Source organism: Lepisosteus oculatus, chromosome 15 (assembly GCF_040954835.1).
Source record: "Lepisosteus oculatus isolate fLepOcu1 chromosome 15, fLepOcu1.hap2, whole genome shotgun sequence".
In the NCBI taxonomy this organism is placed as follows: Eukaryota; Metazoa; Chordata; class Actinopteri; order Semionotiformes; family Lepisosteidae; genus Lepisosteus; species Lepisosteus oculatus.
In genome coordinates this window covers 29,064,115-29,085,520 of record NC_090710.1, presented here as the reverse complement: position 1 = coordinate 29,085,520, position 21,406 = coordinate 29,064,115, and the positions used below count along the sequence as shown (strand labels likewise).

Here is a 21,406-nt window from a genome sequence, read left to right as displayed (position 1 = left end):
AATCCCTGTGTATCCGTTTCCCCATTGAACGACCGCTGTTGTGTCCGGGATGTTCTGTAAGGCTGTTTGTTTGCACACAGTATTTCTGAAGGACCTACTGTACATCGCTCAGGCCCTGAGGGCACAGACTGCCTCTCTAAGGCACAGCCCCCACCTGCCCAGCTTCTACACTTCCATACTGTAATTGCACTCCCCCTGCTCACGGGTTTGTGCCCCATACATAATTTCTCTGTGGGAAATGTCATTTCATTGGCTGAATTTACACTTTGGTGGTCTTGCTCTTTATTTAAGGAACATTCTGTTTAAGAGAGTAAGAAGATGATGGGCCGTAAGGAATGTTATTTTATCAAATGGATTACGAGTGTAATGTACTGATGTTAATATAAAGATTTTTATGCTGTTACTGCTCTGTTTATGGTGTATTCAAAAACAACAGGAGTATTTTTATATGAAACCTTTACTTATCGCTTTTATAAAAAAAGATGTTGAAATGCTGAAGGACAATGTTTGTGACAAGGAGAGGGGGACACAAAAATGATGCCTGTGTAATCACAGGGTGTAAAAACAAATAATTACAGTGTTTGTATCACAGTAAAACTTACACAACTATATGTTATCTCAGAACAGCACTTTGAATGGGGAGTGAGCTGAAAGTTGAGCTTTTGAAATGTTCTGCTCCACTGCAGTCATGATTTAATGTCTGCTTCCCAGCATGTGTCCACTGCTAACAGACAGGCTAAAATCCCAAAGCATACTGTGTCACGTCAACACTAACTAACATATCCCCTGACAAAAAATATGGTAGACTTTCAATATGAGAAAAAATGCACAAAATCTGATTTTCTGGAAACGAAAGGGAATAGCCCAACTGAAATGCATGTGTACAGGTACATAGAAGTTCATAGAGGAAGAAGTGTAAACATTTCAGTCATAGCTTTGATCTAAACGGGTACGTTCAACACCATTTTGTGCCATACCGTGGTCCCGAATGGGTTTAACTGCTGCTAACAGGTGATGACCTATACCTGTACCTGAACAGATGATAATGTCAGGCTGTCAGAAGAGCCTTGCTTATATAGTTTATATCAAGTACTGTACTTGAGCAGTACAGTGGGGACATCACCACTCAATAACAGCTGGTCACAGATGCTCAGAAAGGCTTCATCTGTGACTGAAATAAAAGAAAGAAACATAGAAAGGAAATTGTAGCTGCACATCAGGAAATTAACAACAATATTTTTCTGTGTTTGAAACATGCATTATAGCATGTGGGTAACTGGGAGTAAGCTGTAGCAAGGAGAGATGGTGTAAAGAATTTCAAACTTTTTACTTTTATAATCAACACCATATAAGTCAGAAATGTTTCTATTCATATTTTATTCATATCGTAACTTTTTATGTTATGCCACACGTAGCTTTAAGCAAGTCCTAGAAGAGCTGAGTCTTTTCTGCTTTCTAACGTGACAATGTTGCTCTTAACGTAAAAAGAAACTGTGTTTTTTCTGCTTTGAATACTAGATGCTGGTGACTGCTACCGAGTTTACGGTCATCTTGTATTTCATACATTATGGTGATTATTAACCTGGTCGCTATTCATTTTCTTACATTTTCAAGGTTAAAACACAATGGTAGCATTTGGAGCAAGTCTTTTAGCTGTCACTGAGCTTATCTGTGCTGTCGTCCCTGCTCCCACTGGCTTATGTAACACTGTGATATGTCTGTCGTTAGCTTCCTTGGGTGGCCTCCAGGCAAGAAAAGACATTCCAAACAGCTGCACAAAACATGTCCACATGTAGGTGATTGGAGCCACATGAGGAAAAGCACCCATTAACCCTGCATGAACAGCCGGTAGCTTTGGTGTGGAATGATACCCCACACAGAAACAGACTGGGCCTTTACTTTCATGTAGGTCAGTTGATACAAACATGTCACTTTCTACTCACATGTACTGTATTGAAGCATTTTGAAAAACCTGCCCACTGTCTTTATATGAACAGAAGGCCATCAGTGGTTTTGAACCCATCTGTGACATAAGTATCTCCCTGCAGTTGCCCCCATATCTGATAAGAAGCTAGGGCCATTTAACTGTTTTATTCTTGTGATTTGTAATGATCAAGAGCCTGAAGCTACCTTGTTAGGAATCTTTCCAGTAAAACAGAAGATGTGCTCAGGAACCACGAATTATTTTTATTTTTTTAAAGAAAATGAATCAGAAAACAGAACAAAGTTGCAATTGGTTCATGTACATATTCATACCTGTTCTCTGCTGCTTATGGGGTGGTGAACGTGTATACATTTCTCCTACCTCTTTGAAAGAAGTGGGGATATCACGGAGTTCAATTTTTAATTTAAGATGTAACTCAACAGGCCATAGCTTTTTTACACTGTAATTAAAAATAGATTCTGAAAGGCAGTCCACAATGTTTTGCTAAGATACACGTTAAAAAAAGAATAATTTAAAATCGAGCCTTTCTGGGCTGTAATTTATAAAGGCAAGAAAGCAGCGCTCCCACTGCTCAGCTCACACCTCGGAGGATGTGCGTTAGTAAAACAGGAGTATGCTGCCCTGGTCTCTGGACATACAGTACAGTACCAACACAGTTTCTACCGACCATCTGAAGAGCTCACACTCTTTTGTGAGCTGTGGAGGAACAGAAGGGTCTTTGTTGGTTCCTTTGCTTGGATTTCCCTCCTCAGATGTAAAACGGATGTCTGTGCTGCTGCTGGGTCAATGTTTTACTCGATGTTATTTTGTACTGTTCTTGTTCTTTCTTTTTCTCTCTGTCTCTAGGTCTTCTGTCTGCCGTTGGTGTAACCTTCCTTCTTCTTTCTCCTTTCCTCCTTCTTCTTCTCCTGCCTGCTCCTGCTCCCCAGCTGCAGGCCTGGTTGTCAAGGTGCGATGCCGCGGTGTTGTTCGGCTGTGTGATTCCCTGGCAGACAGCGATCGATAGTGAGTACTTGTGGTGCGTTAGATGTTACTGAAAACATTAGCTTCCCGCTCAAAAGTTGTACTACTTCATTAAACCCACTTAATCTGGTATATTAATATCAAACCATGTAACTATAGGGAAATGTTGGTAGCTGAAAATAAAAATACGTTGCTGCACATCATTAACACTATTAATTCATGGATATCAATATAATACATTGATACAGCTGGTGGTGATAGCACATTTCACTTTCTTTGTAAACAACTGCATCGTATTCAGTAAACTCGTTCACTAGTGGTTATTCCGGAAACGTTTTGACGTGTGCGATTTAACTACATGAAAACCATGTAGATTGAAGCGGGTCTCCTGCTTCTATATGTAAGGCGCTTTGGGATTCTGTAGGATGAGAAGCACTAGCTAAATTCGAGAAATTACTATCATCTAACGGTACCTCTCGCTGAACGGGCATCTAGAAACTGGAACGTGGCCAAAATATCGCCCTCTGTGCAGAGAACCTTGTTGGGATTTGTTGAATATAAATATTGACATTTCAGTCATTTTAGATAACACAACCCTAGCGATGTGGAAGACATTAAAGAGCTTGTGCATTGATGCATTTAGTAATCCTCTAAAATGCTGTCTTTTTCTATAACTGGATGTATGGCTATTGACACGTGTGGTTATTGTATGGAATAAATTGTAACGGATTCAGGTTCTCGGGCCTTGTGCCCTCGCTGCTGTTCTCTCAGCCCACCGTCTCTCCGCCGCCTGGGAGCGAACCCGGGTCTCCGGTGTCGCTCTACAGGGGTCTTGCCGGCTAAGCTAAAGAAGACCTTTAGCCCGGGCGGCCAAGATCCCTGCTTATTCGTGACACTCTTAAGAAAGTTGCTTTTCACAGTTTTGTTTGAGGATTTTCCAGCGCTACTTTTCAATGAGGATCAATCAGTGGCCCACCTACAGTACCTTTCATTGCATTTGAGGGGGCGGAACACGGCTCGGCGCACAGGAGACGGCTCCAGAAGATGATGTCGCCTCCTTGCAGCCCGGGCTGTTGTGAATGCTCCTGTGGCCGGAGACAGGGCCTTCGTCGCTATCCGGGGAGCGGGTGCTGTGCACGCCCTGATCCCGCGATCTGCCGTGATTGAGCCGGGCTGCAGGGGTAAAACTTCGCCCGGCTCTGTCGGCACAGGTGGGGCCACTGAAACGCGTAAAGCAGCTATAGTGCAGCACAGCCCCAGCGCATTGGGCCGATTCGATGGAGCCTTTTGTAATGACGTGCGTTTTAGCTTTTGTGTGTGTATGTAATATTAATGTATTATTACTGTTATTACTATATAATGTACTATACTATAAATTATATTATATAATAAACTATAAAATAGTGACTTATTTATAAGCGCCTTTTCCAACCCAACGACGCACATCGAGAATACAAATAAAAGTAAAAAAAAAGGTACAATAAGAAGTAAAAAGACATCAATAAAAAAGAAACCTAGAGCAGGCGGGTTTCTACAGAAGGAGGCAATCAGACGTAGACTTTGGTAAAAGGGGTAAGGTTTAAAGTTTGGATGTGAAGAGAGCGAAAGAAACAAGTAAAGGTTTATTCCTTGCCGAAAAGAGGCGAAAGGGAACACAACGTTTCGGGTGTGAAGGGAAAAGAGTGAAAGACGTTGTCTCTACAGAGTCTGGAGCAGGCCACTCCATAACCCTAGAACACCGAGTCCGGGATCTAGTCCTGGGGACAGTGCCTCAGCTGAGCGGAGTGAACACGGAGGAGTTTCAGAGATGTATGATGGAGCCAGATCGTGACTAGAGCATTAGAAGACAGTCATATTGAAGATGTGACCTTATAGGCACGATCTTATATTATCTTATATTGAAGATGTGACCTTATAGGCACCCAATATCGGGAGAAGGATTCAGTCATGCTAACTACTGCCTGGACTACATTTCAAAAGAGTCGGGGGGGATAGCAAAAAAAAAACCGAATAACACGACACCATGAGAATCCCAGAAAATAGAAAGAGTATGTCACGGGGCTCGTCGAGAAACTGCTCCCCCAGGAAGCTGAATCTAAGCCTTGATTATCCCACGGCTGTAGCACGGTCTCTCTACGCCGCGACACGGACCGCTGGCCTGAAGCGCTCTGGGACTCTGGGCTCCCAGGCGCCCGAGAAACGGAAAACCGACAATCCCGGCGGGATTCAGCACGTGGTGATCACGGGAAGACGACAGGCCGCGGGAGTGGGGAGGGGAAATTCAGGACCCATCACCCGAAATGGGAAACCGGCCCCACCGGAGGCTCCTCTTGCGGAGATCTTTCAAGTCAGAAAACCAGTCATCCTACGGAAGGGTCCTGTGCCGAGCAGACTCGTTTTGTTTCATGTGAAATACGTAACTAAACGCGTTTATTCCAAGCGCGCTCACGGTCAGGTGTTCTTCATAATTTGAAGTGTCGTAGCACAATTTGTCTTATTACTGTTCGCTTTACAGATTCCCCACAAAGCAGCGATGTGTTTTACGTCCTGCTATAATTGTAAAGTGATCAGTGCATTCTCTTTACAGTTCCTCTCGTTAATCGTCGTATAATTAGAATGGAATGACTCATTATAGACATTTTAGACATTTGTAACGACACTTCTGACTTGACCAAGAGGAATGTAAACCGTCCATTCACATCTTCGCAATTTTAAGTATATTGTTTTAACAAACTAAATCAGCGGTGAGACGCTTTAACACATGAACCGCTCATCCTCCAGATGTGATGTTAGAACAAGGCTTCCAAGCCCGGACATGTAAAGACCAAAAAAAAAACACACGTGTTCGCGACTGCTTTTTCATAAACCACATAACATCTCGAAATGCAATTCTTTTTTTAAAAAAAGAAAGAAGCACCGTACTGTACTTGTCAAAAAAATGGCACAAAAAGAAGCCAGCGCTTCTCACGACCCCGCCCACCGCAGAACTCGGCCGCGTCAGTGTCCAATCGGGTGCGGAGGGGGGCGTGTCGGAGCCCCCGAGCCCCGCCCCCCCGGGACATGTTAGGGGAGTTGGAGCAGTCAGGCTGGCTGTGTGCGCGGAGTGCGGGACAAAGTAGCTCTCCGCCCTGGCACTGAGCTCAGCTGCACTGGCAAGGCGACCCAGCACGGCGAAGGCACCGCTCTCGTCCAGCACCAAAAAGGGAAAGTCGGGGCTGCGAGCATGGCGGTCGAAGAAGAAGGGTTACGAGTGTTTCAGAGCGTCAAAATCAAAATAGGTAAGGCGGAATTCATGAAGAGCGCAGCTCATTGAGTTGGGCATCTGCATTCACAGCTGTATGGTCTAAGCGGCGGCTGCTTTTGCTGGAGCTTTGTCTTCTTAGTGTAACACCAGCCGCCCCCCATTAAAAACAGATTTCCTACAAATATATGTTTTCAAAAGGCGAACATCGTCCTGTTTATGATCCGTCCGTCCCCGGTTGAAAAATACGTGCTAGCGAAGTATTTCTGAGAGGGCGAGAGGGCTGAGGAACGACAGCGGTGCTCCTTCCAGGGAAGAGGAATGTAGCGTGTCGAGGCAGCCGTGTGTTTCTGAAAACGTGCCGAGTGTAACGCGTGCAGTTACAGATCTGACAAGTCGGGGAAAGTTGTCCTTTTTCCGAGCCGACAGCCGCTGGAGCAGCAGGCGGCCGGCGGCTTTCCTCCTTCGCTTTAGGTCAGCGAGGCGATGTTGGCCGGCGGGGCTGAGCTGTCGCAGCACCGCTTCTTGGCGATTGATGCGGCATTCCGTCGTAGTGAAACGGTCCCCTTCATGTGCCGGACATGGAGTCTTTGAAGCAGTGAAATGTTGGTTCGGGGAGAACGAATGAAGTGGGATTATCATGAATAGATTATCATGAATAATCTTCGTCCATCCTTCCCGCCGACGTTTCCTGGCGAAAGGTTGCGTCTTATTATTGGCTTTTGTTTAAAATGAGGTGTCATGAGGATGCTCTTCGCTGCGGAACACCGATCAAGTGACAGAAACCATGACATTTGAGCGTGACGCGTGTCTTTCAGCGCACAGTGCATAGCGCTGTCTGGAGAGGGAGTTTGGTGCATGTACCCATGTATCCCAAGCGTATCCAACATCTCCTGGACTTGGATTTAGGAGCTACTCCATGCATTTTTATTTTTTTGTGTGTCGCTTTGCTTGACGTCTTCTATTTTCGTGCCTTTTTTCCCCCACACAGATGTCCAAACGGTTCTTTGGACCGTCTGTCCCTAAAAAGTGTTTAAACTTCCGTGTTAACTTTGGCTGCTTAACCGATTGACGGTGCATTGTTAGGGACGGGAATCTGAGTAGTTGAACATAAAATATAAACGTCGTTTTTTTATCGGTGCCCTGGATGTGTGGGGTTAGGTTTCCAAGTCGGTGCCAGCTGTGCCTGGGGTCTTTTCCCTTTAGATGCGAGAAAATGAAATTTCCGTTGTGCATCACAGTACTCCGCGTTATACTATGTGCATTCATTGGACTGACTACCGTGGTTGCGTTTCTGGTTTTGGAAAACACACACCTTCCTGTCAGGCAGAGAAACTTGTTTGCTGTTGCTGTCATATGGTAACGGCGAGAGCGGCGGGGTCTCTTGGCTTCTTCAGACGCGCGACCCAGGCGGCAGTTCATAGGTTTTTTAGACATGAGATACTACAATCTGGGATGTGGGACTTTTCCCGGTAGCTTTCGGGCGCCAGAGCTGGTCTGTGCGGTAAGATACCCACCCCATCACCCGCGGATTCTGCCGGCTGTCCGGAGTGTCCGAGCGTCCATACTTTTTAAGGCGCCCTGTTCGGCACGTGGCGCATGTTTTATTTCCTCTGTACAGTGTGTGTGTGTGTTTTGAGAAAGCGAAATGCCGACGAGGTGTTCAGATGAAATAGGATGATTTATGTTTGCTATCGTAAAAATCATTGTAAAAATATATCGCTATACGGGGGGGGGGAAATCTGTTTTCCCCCGACGAACGCCACTGAGCGGGCGGCAGACGTGTGACAACGGCGTGTGCCTGGTGTGGTAATAACCTTCTTTTCTTTTCTTGCGTGTGTCTGAAACTGAGGAGGTGACAGACGCCCGCACGGCTCTCATCTGATGCAGGGGAAGCAGCTGTTGCGCTTTGATTTAAATTTGATTCATGTTGAATTGTTAATGCATTGTCGATTTCACTTCCATCGAAGGAGCATACCTCTTTGTACCGGAGCCTTTTACTCTGCTAGCTTCTAAATAATTTCCGTTTTCGACTCCACTATAAACTATGAATCTTGTTTGCTGTTTTTATATGGCCTCATCAGAGTGTAGGAAATATATACATATATCTTAGACACAGTATATCGCACGATATATGTAGATAACCCAATATCGAGTGACGTTCGTGATAGCAGATCAGTTGTCTATGAAGAGGGACCTTTGTGTAATGTACAACTTGATTTTGACATTCAGTTCCACCCCCACATGCTGTCTGTTTTGTGGTCTCTCCCAAGTAAATTATAGTGGCGGCCTCGCCTGTTAAGATGCATTTCATAGACGCTCATTTGAGTATCTTACCACAAAACATCTTGGAGCTGCTGGGATTCTGTTTACCGAAGTCAGTGTAGGCTTTGTTTCATCTTAAATACTCTCTCACCTCTTATAGGGTGCCTGAGAAGGGGTTTTCTTTTGTACAGTACTGTACACTATATTATTCGCACCAATCTGACTACCAACCAGAGTTGCTTTTCTGTTTTTGTAGAGGCCACAGCTTCCTCTCAGGCTGGGCCACTGACTGGAAGAGGAACCTGACTGTTATGACCGCCTTAGTGTAACAGTGTGGGGCAGTCAGTTTGTGTCTTAGCTTCTTTACGCGCCTTTAAGATACAACGTGGGTTGTGAGGTCAGGGCAGGGGTACATCTGTTGTTCTGCTTGTAGGAACAGAATCAGTTAGGAAAAAAAAGGTCATCGTTATCTGTCCTGCCGGGTGACGTTCTTCAGATTTCCTTTCTGGTTGTGTTGTGACAGTGTAATTGTCATTATATTTTAAGGTGTCATGCGTGTTAAGTTAAAAAATGAAAATTCGTGAATGAAGTCAAAATTACCTTTATCATGGGCTGCCTTGAGTCCAGATTTGGTTTATTATGACACTGATGTTTTTAGTGTTCCAAATGAACTGTTGTGGAGCGTCCTGGTTTTCATTCAGCTGGGAGCTCTCCTGGGATTAGGTACACAAAGCTTACACAATGACCAGACATCTCCTGGGTCCTTCTCTCACCCCCATTTCCATTATTTACGACTGTATTAAATGCGTATTAAATGCTTACTTAATTCTCTGTCATGTTGAGCAACAACGCTTGTGACAGAGAGGAGTGACTAAAGATGATTGATGAGTTCATGGCAAATTGGAAATAAATTGGATCCAGATAGCTGAAGCAAAAGAGAGCCCACAGGAAATCAAGGAAACTGCTTCCCCTGGGTCAACCAAGCATACGATGACCTGTGTGTGGGGAAAATCTGACTTCACAGTCACATGAGAACTCACAGTCCAGACTGATAGAGACACATCGTGGGCTGACATTACTGAGCGCAGTGGACAGTCATCATCTTCATTGCTCTGGGACGCAGTTCTAGTGGGTTGGATTTCTCAAGAGTTGATATATCACACTGGGGGCGGAGACTCTTATTGCATAAGGAAGATAAGATGTCTTAATAAGGGGGGCTGGAGAAACTGTCGCATCAACAGTTACAGTAGCTGGCCAGCACAACATCAGCTCATGGTAGCAGTCCTCTAGCAGGAAGTGTTGAGTCTGGATACTGTACATTACCACAGGAAATGACTTCAATCATTTCACACAGGGGGACCAGCCCTCTCCAGATAATGATGCCCGAGGAGGAAAAAACTGAGTATGAAGCTGACAGTTCTGCATTAGTAGTTATTTTTTTCCTGAGAAGTACATGCAAAACACAGTGATCATAAGCGATCGAATCAGTGCAGTCGACATACAGAGACACTCTATGAAAATGAAGCCCGGGGACTTTTTTTATCCTTGTTTCTGTTAAATTATAGTAACAACTGTACTCAAGGAATTAGTCACAGTTAAGAGATTTACTTTCAAGTGACTGACAGATCTGTGCAGCAAGTCTAAGAGAGAGAAGGGGGTGCAGATTGCAGTACGGAGATCAGTGGCTGTTAATTTACAGGATACCTAGCTAAACTGCATGAAGGGTACAAATGTGCAGAGATTCTCTGAGTACTGCTTGATCTGTATTAGAGTACAGATTTGGTTTATTATTACGAGCAGCGTGGACCTGAACATGAGCCTGAAGTGAAGGTCAGTGTTAAGCGATCACACCTGGCCAGTTATTGATATTGTCCTCCTTGACCTGGAATTGTTTGCTGTGAGCGAGAATAAGAATACATTCTATCTTAGTATTTAATAGTGGCTATTGTAAAAGCGCTTCAGTGTGCTGCTATGATTCCACATGTTTTTTTTTTTCATTGATGTCTTTGGGGAGTTTGCATGCTTCCCTGTGAATACATGGGTTTCAGGAGTTCCTCCAGGTTCCTCCAATGCTCCAGCCTGCTACTGGGTTGATAAGTGTCTCTGTGTGCTTTCTGTATGTGTGTACATGTTGTGCAATTAACTGTTTCCACCCAGGTAGTAGGACCTTAACTCCTCTGCTTCTGTGATAGGCTCCAGTTTTCTGTGACTTAAGAAAAGATTGTCTTTCATGTAATAAAAAGATGAACTAACACTATTGTTTGCAGAATTTCAGCTATTTTCTTCTGCCATGAAAACCACTGCCTGATGATCAGGTAGAAGGATCCATCTTGGCTATGTTTTTTGACTCACCCTTCACGTATTTTCAGTTGGGCTGCAAGTTTCAAAGTCACAGCAGGGATTTACAGAAATCTGCCTTTTGTTTTGCAGAAGAAGATGATCAACGCAATTTCTGTATTCTTTCTACAGGATTAAAAATAGGATCGAGAGTTTGTGGATTGGAGTAAGAATGTCTATCAGTTTTTGAGTCATCTGATACTAGAAGACTCTGATACGTTGATAATGATCAGATACTCGGATATTAATCATCTATCGTTCAGTGATGCTTTTACTGGGTGACATTGCCCAAACCAGGAAACACACACACACAACAGCACAACAGCATCCATCTTTATACCAGAAATCTAATTGTATAATCACAAGATAAAGAGGATGTGGTTGTAGTTCACTTTTCTGGTTTGATTTGCAGCCTGTGTATATTTAGTAATGGTTGGAGACACTACCTCATAATAAAATCTGGGGTGTTTGTCTCAAAGCTGAACTACCTCGTAATTTAACTGATTGACCTGGAGTCTTGCCTGTGAATGTACAACATAGGTGTGCTGAAATCCTGACCTCAGCTTAAGCATTGATTTCGTTTTCAAAATGGAATTTTTATGGTTTATGATTATAAATTACTATATCTAGCAAGGAGTTTGATTTAAATGTTAAAATATGTTTCTGCATAGTTTGCTGCAAAAGTCAACATAGGGCTACTGTATATCACATATAAAACCTGTCATGTTTCAATGGAATGTTAAGTCTGATTCCACTTCTGCATTCTTCACACAATGAATATCAAGATAATAAAAGCTTCTTTGATTAAAAAAGCAAACAGATGTAACGTATAGAACTTGACTATTAAATCAAAGCACTGTATGGCATGTCTCAGGTGTTTGTTTTGTGAAGTCCGCAGCTCTCTGTTGTTGCTTTTTTATGTGTAAGAGTCATAGCTATACTAAGTTTCTTTTCTTAGTTAATACAAATAACTCAATTATACATCAACAGAATGCAAAGGAATTTTAAAGTTTTTTTTTTTAAATAATACATTAAGATCTAGGTTGTTTGTACAAAGGCAATAGTTTAGACAAGCTACAGATTAGTCTAGGCCAATTCAGAGAACAATTATTGGCCTTCAGTAAAGTCAATACCCTTGTCAAACCTGACATGGACATTATGCAGAAACTGTCTGACCCTTTTGGTTATCTCACTACGGAAAGGAAACACTGCCTTGACTATGCAAAGCAAGACTAGCTTTACAGTTACTTTCTGCATTTTTAGTTCACAGTGGTTAATATTAATAGTATCTCTCCAGACCCTTTTAACACTGGGCTAACGATCAAGAACAACACAAGCTTCAGGGCATCATCCTGAAGCCTTTATTCTTTTGAGCCCTGCTTTTTAAAAAAAAAGTAAAAACAACAAACAGCAGCATAGCAGCAAACAACTGGATGTTTTTTTTTCACCCCAGGCTGTAAACTTCTCTTGTCTCTTCAAACCACGTGATGGTGATCATGTCAGTGTTTTATGCTGTATGAATCTATATAAGCCTGCCTACTCACAACTGTGAAGGAAAAAATTTTTTTTTTTCTATTGGACATTGGTATGACTGGTCTTTTCCCATGAGGCCAGCAAGTTCATGGGTTGTTTCTAATAATCTGATAAAGTTTTGGTTTAGAACATTCTAGTTTATTTTTCCTCTAATCACTTTTAAGAAGGTGATCAGCTCGTAAAGGGTGGTCTGCGGATTTATCAGCCCCATTTATTTTCAATTACACCATCAATTTCTCCTGTCTTCTTAAATTCCAGATTGGTGGAGAAAGCTGTGAACCCCCAAATTGAGCTAATCACGTTGCTACTGTAGGTGCAGGTCTGTGGGTTCAATCTCTACATGTCAAAGAGGAACAGAAACTTACTGTCGCAGATTAGCTGGCCGGAAACTACCCTTCTTAGTCACTTGTGGGCATTGTTGTCAAAACATTGTGACATCAAACCTCATTTTACTTTGCCCTTATTTTTAAGTGTCTCATGGTGCAGTGATGTCCTATATTGCATAGTCATTTTACAAGGGTCAATCATTTTAGGCTTTGTATTCCACAGCCATATTAATGAGGCATTGTAATCTGCTGGAGGTCTAATGTTTTGCTTGTATGTAAGTCGGTTTTCACATAGTCTGTTTCATATAGTCTATAACAACTTGCCCTTTGGGGATGTTAAAAACACACTCTCCCTAACCCTAAGAAATGCTTTCTTCATAATGTACATTCTTGTCTCTGTTGTCCACTCATCTCTTCTTTAGCGCAATGCTTACTTCTCTTCTTTCTGGTAACTATCCAATATGTTTTGAAACTTTCCTAAAAGGGCACCTTTGTTGTATACTTGCAGAGACCTTCCTGTATTTTTCCTGGAGAAGGCACATGCTTGAAGGAAGTTGTGTGCCGGGTTTCTCTTCCACAATTCCATGAGTCAGGGCTCTTGGTCTGGAATACAGGAAACAGGCACAGCCGATATCCTGATTGGCTGGAGTGACTACAAGAAATGTTCCTTGTTTTGCTCAGCAACAGGCTAATTCTAACCAGATTTTGTGGTTAGATTTATGTAAATTTAGGACTTGCTGTCCTCGGGTTTGCCATTTCATAAGTGCCATGTTTCATTTAGGTTCCTAGTTTGTCTTTGTTTGGAAAGAATGAAGTGCCAGAATGCAGGGTTCTAGTACGACTCTAGAGGAGTAGGGGCTCCAGAGGAAATGGTGATCTGTTTTGTCTATTGGGGCTGTATTCTCTTAAATTTGAGTTTGTCAGCAAAGTTTCTTCCAGCCTCTGTATGGGACTGAAAGGAAAGTTTCAGTTTTAGTTAACTGACACTATTGTCAGCCCCTTTGGCAGTTTTCCAGAGCTGTTTCATAAACTTCCTGTGGTTATTAAAAAAAAAACCTTGAAAAACCAAAAAAAAAACACTTTAACTCTTTCCTTCCTGGCATATGTCCAAAGTAAATAAGGACACCTGTGTTGCAGAGGTGTGGTGTAATGATCCTACCTGCAAAGTTTGTTTTATGATGTTGGCAATTTAAGATTTTTGTCATCTTAAACTTTCAGGCATGAACGTAAGGTTCTCTACCATAGCTTAGCTCTTAAAAAGACTTGACAGAAACTGTCAAGAAAAAGAAATATTTTCACAACAGTGAGGCTTGGTACTTAGTTGTAAAAAAGCTGAATTTACCCAGCCCTTTCACTTGCAGTGACATGGGTCTGATGATTCTTGATAACCGTGAAAAAATAGACCTAGAGGTGAAGCCACTTATGGAGAAATATACAAAACGATGCACCAGCTCTTGAATCTGAAGAGAACAAGATACACATACCGGACTTCCAGACAAAATACAGTGAATGCAGGCCAATATTATGCCCATATCGGCAGAGAGCTAAACATGTTAAACAGTAAACAAGCCTTAATCTCCTGTGCCTCCTTCTCACAAAATCTCACTGTAAATACTGGCTTAGTAATGTAGTACATTTTAAACGTGTTGTTTTAAAAAAAAATATCACTTGTTTTTACCAAGTGAGGCAAGTTTGAAGTGCACTTTAAGCCAGTTCCTCAGGACTGTGTCAAGGTGTAGGTCATGTCATAATAGCTTTAAAAGGTTCTTTTCTCTTCTCAAGATGTTCACACTCAATATAAAAACTCAAAAGTAGAATTTAGTTTTGTTTCATACCGAATTATATTCCAGAGCAGAATTCAATCTCTGCAAAAATGGGGTTCTTTTTTTCGTGCATTTTGATCCTGGTATTTTTTATTTTTATTTTTGACATCTGCTTGAAAACAGAGTTTGAACATTCCTTCTGAAGACTAGACAATACAGTTGCTTCACATTATACAGTATTTGCTTCAGCTTTTAGATTTGTTGACTTTAGAATTGAGAAAAAAACCTTCTGCAATAACCTTTATCTCTGAGATACCTGTGAAAATATTGACTATGATGGGTCCTTGACTATTGACTATGAAACACTGACGGCCATGTCACAATTTCTTATTTTTTATTTTCTTGAAAATTATTGTTTTATCACCTTGTGTGCTAAAACAGTTTGTACTGTTTATGTTCTCACAATGTTAATGTTCGAATTCTGAAATGTTTAATACAGTATGACAAGTTCCGATTGTGTGAATGTCGACTCAGTTATCAAGAATACTCAGAAGAATTTGTTCTTCTGCGTTCGGCCCATGTTCAAGATTCAGTGACTGTCAAAGTCTTTTCAGAGTCTCCAGCAGAAGCAGGTACAGCTGTGCAGGTGTTGACATTTCCTTTGTTAGCCGGAACCAGCATGCATCTGGGTTTCAGCTGCCAGGCTTGATCACGTCTCTGTGATATCTGTGCTGCATCTCTTCTGCCGGTGCTGGTTAACTCTCTGTAATGTGGAAACCTCAGTTCGAAAAGAGGTCTTGGTTTTCTGGGCTGCTGTGTAGGGAGGTGTCTGTGCTAAACAGCTTGCTTTCCTGTGGGTGGTCTTTCTAGAGACCTGGGGACAGGGTGATTTAGCAGGCGTCTGTTGAGTGTGTTTGCAGGTAAGAAGGGCCAAGAATGTACCACATCTAATACATTTATTACTGTTCACCTATTTTGTTGTTTCTGTCACCATCTCACCTTAAAGGGTTCCCATGAACTTATTGATCTACTGTAATATTTAATGCCTGTACTGTACTTACTGACGGGATCTCCTGATCATTTAGTGAGGTTTAAACATTTTGCAAAAGTCTGGACTTTTGGAGGGTGACTTGAAACACTTTCTAAATGTACGCATTTCAGAGGCTGTGGACTACATCATAGAATGTGAAAGCAAGCAAACATGAGAGGAAACAAAAATGAAAAACAAAATATTTTTCTTGATAAGTGTTCTCTATAGATCAATGATCTGCTGCTGTTGCTTGATTTCTTTATGGAAAAGATCTAATTTTCTAAACAGCTGTATATCGAAACCGGTTGAGTTTGTACTAGAGGTCACAAGGTCACATTCTGGATGCAGCTTGTTTCCTTTCAGGGATGTTGTATAATAAATAATAAAATCATACAAAGTTGGGAATAAGTCATTGAATGCAACCTCTGTGGAAATATTTTCTTTATTGTTATATTAAGCATGTACAATTCCAGTTGGAAGCACAAGAAAGCAAACAGCTGAGACAAGGCTTTTAATATTGGAAAGGTAATAGTGTGGCCTGTGTTAATAGCTAAGTTTATGATAAGGTAGGGTTTTTACTGAAATATAGAACAGCAAGTTTTGTTTTTATGTACTTTTTAAACTTACAGGGGAAGTGATCCTTCTGTTTTGAAGCATGGGTGAGGGTGAAGTCTATATAGAACTTGTCCTCTGCTGTATCGTGAAAGACCTAGGCTTTGCTGCGTTGTTGTGGGCAATCTGATGTAACTGTTGAAGGGTGCTTGATACACTTGAGTGAGGCAATGTTTCCTCCAGTTTGCACCATATGGTTTCAGTTTCCCATTGTTTTCACACGCAGTATTTTTAGTTTCCTTAAGAAGGAAGGAAAGGCTTGTTCCGAAAACAGAGACACTGGTTATTTTCATTCAGTCTTTCATAAAGCGTTAGAAGAGTCTGACAACAACGCAGTGATTAATTAGCTTTATTAAAAAGGGTTGGGAAGGTCACAAACCATCTAATAAAAATAATAATTCACTTACTGTATTATAAATGTTCTCTAATGTTTCGGAAATGATTTTTTTCACCACAGCTTCTGCTTTCCGTTTGTATGATGCCAGTTAGGAATGTTGATCTATTAAGACACAATTTTCATTGCTGCTATAATGGATTAGAAAATAAACTTAAGCCTGTTTAAAATATATCATACCTTACGTGAAAGAGTGGCTTGGTTTTCAAAGGTCATTCCATGGTCAAGTTTTCCGAGCTCAGGCCAACCATAATCATTCCACAATACGGGGAAAAAAGCACAAAAAGGAATATTTTCAGCCTACCAAGAATATGTTTTTTTTCCTAAAGTTATCCTGGCATAATAATAATAATAATACTAATAATAATAATAATAATAATAATAATAATATCTTCTTTTTTTGCACTCCAATTAAGGTGCTTTGCAGGTAATGGGGAGTCCACTCCCCCATTATGTCCATTATTAATTATGTCAATTATGGTGGAATTTCATAACCATAATAACAGATTTCTGAAGTAATAACATGTGATTGTCCAGTCTTTACTTGTTCAGGGACGCTTTCAGCAGAGTTATGAAACGGGACACCCTCGTGGAACGTCGTTGGTGTACCTCATTTTAAAGTGTTAGACCTAACCTGTTTGTTGTCTTGCCACTGTCTTGATGCCGCAGTGCCTTGGGACTGCTACAGCTGTACGAGGAACGAATTCAGCATCATCTGTCGGCTGAGGAAAAGCAGAAGGGCCATGCCCTTCATGAAGTGTCATCTTTGCTCGAAGCTTATAACTGGGCTGGGACGCTGGGCCCTTGCAGGACCTGCTGAGTGGGATTGTGCTCATGAGGTCTAGGCTATGTGTTAATGACTACCAGCCCACTGACTGACGGGACGTGTCGAAATGTTCCGTTCTGCCTCGTACTTCTGCAGAGCTGTCCAAGACCACGAGGTCCCAGTTACAGCAGGGCTGTGGAACTGGCAGCCAGGGCATTTTAGAAAAAGAAAGTTTCCTCGGGGCTTACCTTGAACCTGCAAGAGAGACTGAGGATATTGCCAAAGAGCGATTAGCAGTTGGTGCCGCTGTTTTTTTAAAGTGCTGCATAAGAACCACATTAATCATTTTGAGGGTCCTATTAATTTATTTCTCTTTCTAAAATGACATAGCTAATTCGATGTTGTGTTCTTTCATGCTGCCGGTCCTGATGTTAACGAGATTCTGCTTTGTTTGCAGTTAAAAGACATCTGTTTTCAGTTTAGAAAAGAGTTGGGGTCTAAGAGAATTTGAGTGGTGAATTTTAGGAGACATGACAAGCGCTTGTCGCCTGATGCTTTACCACTTCTTCATGTCAATTCTTAATGCTGGAATGCCAATCACAAGGGCTTAATCACCATTTCTACTTTAGTTTTTCTGGCGGAAGAACAAAGGCAGCGGCTGCCTATGTTTGTAAGAAATAAAAACTGCAGGAGGTGCATTGATTCTTCCAAAAGAGGACAAAGCAGTGGACCTTTACAGCAGAAGCCGGAAGGGTCTCGACACATTTTAATTGAATACCATAGGCCCTTGTGGCTCTTGAACACTGCAGCTTGAAATTTAAACCTTAGACCTGTTTGCTTTACCTTATCGCAGTCCTGAGGCTCTTAATTCAGGTCTTTTTCACTGGTGCACTTTAAACTCAATAGTACCTCACAGGCACAGTGCAGTGCTCCAGTTCAGTGACACTAGAGGTGGGGAGCAGCAGTAGATTAACAAGGAACCCTGCAGGCAGCATTCATATGTATGCCGGAGTGCTAAGAATTCCCTCAGTAAGCCAGGAAGAGACCCTCCATTTCATTTCTGACACTTATCTTCCGTGCTTCTGTGATGCTGTAGCTAACGGGTTTATACGTACCATCTGGGATGTGGCTGAAATTCCTTTTGCTCTTTATCATTTCCTGTTTCGTTTTTTTTCTTCTTCTTCTCTCCTCTCCGTGTCTCTGCGCTGCTGTGGAGGGGCTGGGATTTCCCAGGCCCTGTGGCGGGAAGGAGGGAGAAGCAGGCCCCTCTCCGTCTTCCATACCAGCTGCTCCTTTCCACTGGGAGCGCTTGAGCAGGAGTCCGGCTGTTCCCACTGCCATCTCCTTCCCATTTCCCCTGCTGGATTCTTGAGCCATACAGTGGTGCACTAGACATCTTCTGTGTCAGTGTGAAACTATTTTTCTAAAACAGAAAAAAAATAATCTTTCAAATGGAAGATTGATTCTACATCTTACTTCCCTGTTAAAACAGAACAGAAATTTAAGGTTTAAGGTGCTTTTGAGATGTTTTACTGTTGTGTATATCTAAAAAATACAGTAATTAATTGAAATCCTAAAATGTCCGCTTTCTGCTCTCTGAATTTCTGTTTGGATCATGTAGAGCTTGCAGTATCAGAGGTATTTAAGGACCATCTGCATTTTCTTGATATTTAGTTTCTTATTGTTGCATCTCTTATGTTTTATAATGATGCTCGGAGTCTATAGTTTCCCTGTAAAGGATCCAACATTGACTGAGAGGGCAGGAGACAATGCTACCAGCTGTGCAACCACATACCACACAGTTTTGCACATTCCCAAGTGGCCTGGGAATGGCAGCTAAGCATGGAGTAATCATTTGTATTTTACTGAAACCAATGCTGCTCGTATTGTGAAACTCAAGATTAGATATTTTGCTTTCATGAAATTCCATTTCTAAGCTCGCAAAGAGCTTTTTAGTTGTTTACTGTGTAATATGAAATTGCTTACAATTCCTGTTTTGGGCTGAAATTTGTGTCATCTTTTTCCCATGTGTCTCCGGTTTCACCCACATGGTGCGATTTTGCAGTATAAAGTCTTTACGTTGACAGTTTCTAAGGTGCTTCATTGTATCAGGAATCATAATGCTGTATTGGTACATCGGAGTGCCCTTCAGGCCTAGTGTTTTGCTTTGTAAGAGAACTGGTTAGCTGAGAGTTGAAAATGTGTGTTTTCATTGTATGAATTTAGTAAGTGCTTGTTAAAGGGGAGAGCAAGGAGACTCAGTGATAGTCAAAGACACTCTCAGCAGTGGCTGTGAAATCTTTTCCCCTAGTCCGGTCAGCCACAGTCTTTCGCTTTACACATGGGAAACTCCAGTCATTTAGTCCTGGGCCTCTTCCAAATATGGTCTTCTTTTGTGGTTTGTTGTTCAATCTTTCCATTCAGGAAGGATACAGGTTTTATGAGTACATACAGCATTATATGCAAGGACACACAAATACACAGTGTATAGAAATATTGTCGGTATTGTTCATTTATTTTGCTGACACTTTTATTCAAGGATACTTGCAATCATTGCAACACTATCAGTCTTACAGGAAAGCAAAAAAAGGAAGGGTGCAGAAAAGGTACAGCGTGGAGTGAGCCATAGCCATTGCAGGGTGAATCTGGCACCAGCAGGATGGGCTGGTGAAAGGTTTTGGGTCCAAGGAGGTTCTTAGGGGCGGTGTAGCCCAGGAGCAGCAGGTTCTGGGGAGCAAAGGAGAAACACAGGAAGGTGTGGAAATCAGGGCATTTCATGAAAGAGGGAGCACTGCTTTACACAGAGGAGAACTGGCAAGAGCGAATGATGTTCTTTTCCTGGGTGGCCCTGACAGAGCGAGAGAAAGTGTAAAAAGAGGCCGTTTCTACTTGTTACTTCTCTTTGTTTGCTGTGCCGAAGGGCTAAATATCTTTTGAGATTCGGGTTTCTTTTTTTAGCGAGGTGTAGCTGACAAAAACCTCAGAAGCAAGATGACATCCTGTGTTGAAACCCCCCAGATTTTGGTGCTACAGCTTTCGCTTTGAACTGATTTTCTTTCTGGCCCTTGTTCGTCTTCTGTTGTTCGAAGCACAGCTCGGTTTGGAACATTCAATTCAAAGTGAATTTCCCCGGTTCTAACAATCTCACCTCAGAGATGCAGCCTCCGAAGGAAAGGGCTTTGCAGCTTGTGTTAGTTAGCTGTTTATCCCCAGAGGATGAACTTGTTGGTTTTCCAGAGGAACTTGGTGTCAGCAGCTTGTTCACATGGGTTTTTGGATAGTGACGGATTGTCAGTGCTAGACAGGGTTGTCCTTTCTCAGAAAGCTCGGAAGACACTGAGTTTGTTCCATCTGAGTGTCTCCAAACAAGGCCGGATTTAAGAAATGTAATATTATGTGAGCACTGCAGTATTTTTCACAATGATACAATATTTTACAGTCTCATCTTGTAAGACAAAAAAAAACAAAACAAGGAGATCAATTTGAGCTCTCTTACATTGATAATCATTGCTTGGTTGTAGCTTGGCCCAGCAATTCTTTTCTAAACGTGTTTTGTAGAAGACAGCTTTCTACAGCATTTTAAAACTGCCTTTGTTTCAGTGGTGCTGTACAGATCTCGTTCTGTGCTGTGGTGTACAGCTGTAGAGAGGGAGGGAATGTGACTCAGCCTGGCCCCCTGGAGTGAGCGAGAGAGAAAGAGACAGTGTGTTTGAAAGAATTCACAGGGATCCCCGCAGGCATCATGTGAAGACAGCTAGCGGCGCAGTATGTCACGCTTGTGACTGACAATCCACACTCCATTTCTTCAATCAGAAACTCTCCCAAGCCAAATGTTCAGTACTGGGAACTTCACACACATGAACATGCCGTTAAAGGTTTTACGAGACAAAGAGAAACAGAATTATATCGAGTGGCTATTATTAGTTTGGCCTTAAGCATATTTACTCAGGGTGTTTCTGTTCTGTAAAGGGAAATCAGGCAGAATCAGCAGGAGGATCAACATTTTACACTGATTGGGCTTTTTGAGGAAAAACTACTTCGGTGTCATGCGTGTGCAACTATTTGTAGTTAGCATAATTAATCGATTTAGTATATGACGCACCAGCTGTTGTGAGCTGTGGTTTGTCTTTACTTCAGATCACCTCAGGAGAGCATAATGTGGTTTTCAGAAATACAGTGCCTGAAACCTGTGTTGACAGTGCAGGTCATACCGTGCTGACTTAGTGGTTGT

The 21,406-nt window shown here is 42.1% G+C and overlaps 1 protein-coding gene across 2 annotated transcripts in view; it reads left to right on the top strand.

Moving 5' to 3' along the window:
• The first annotated feature begins 5,999 nt into the window (after positions 1-5,999).
• The window catches only part of rasa3 (RAS p21 protein activator 3), an 80,048-nt gene continuing 64,641 nt past the window's right edge, over positions 6,000-21,406 (top strand). For both annotated transcript variants that reach the window (XM_069179209.1, XM_069179208.1), the window contains exon 1: positions 6,000-6,186. In XM_069179209.1, coding sequence (XP_069035310.1) covers positions 6,132-6,186 — 55 coding nt within the window. In that variant the 5' untranslated portion in view covers positions 6,000-6,131. The remainder of the gene's footprint in view (positions 6,187-21,406) is intronic.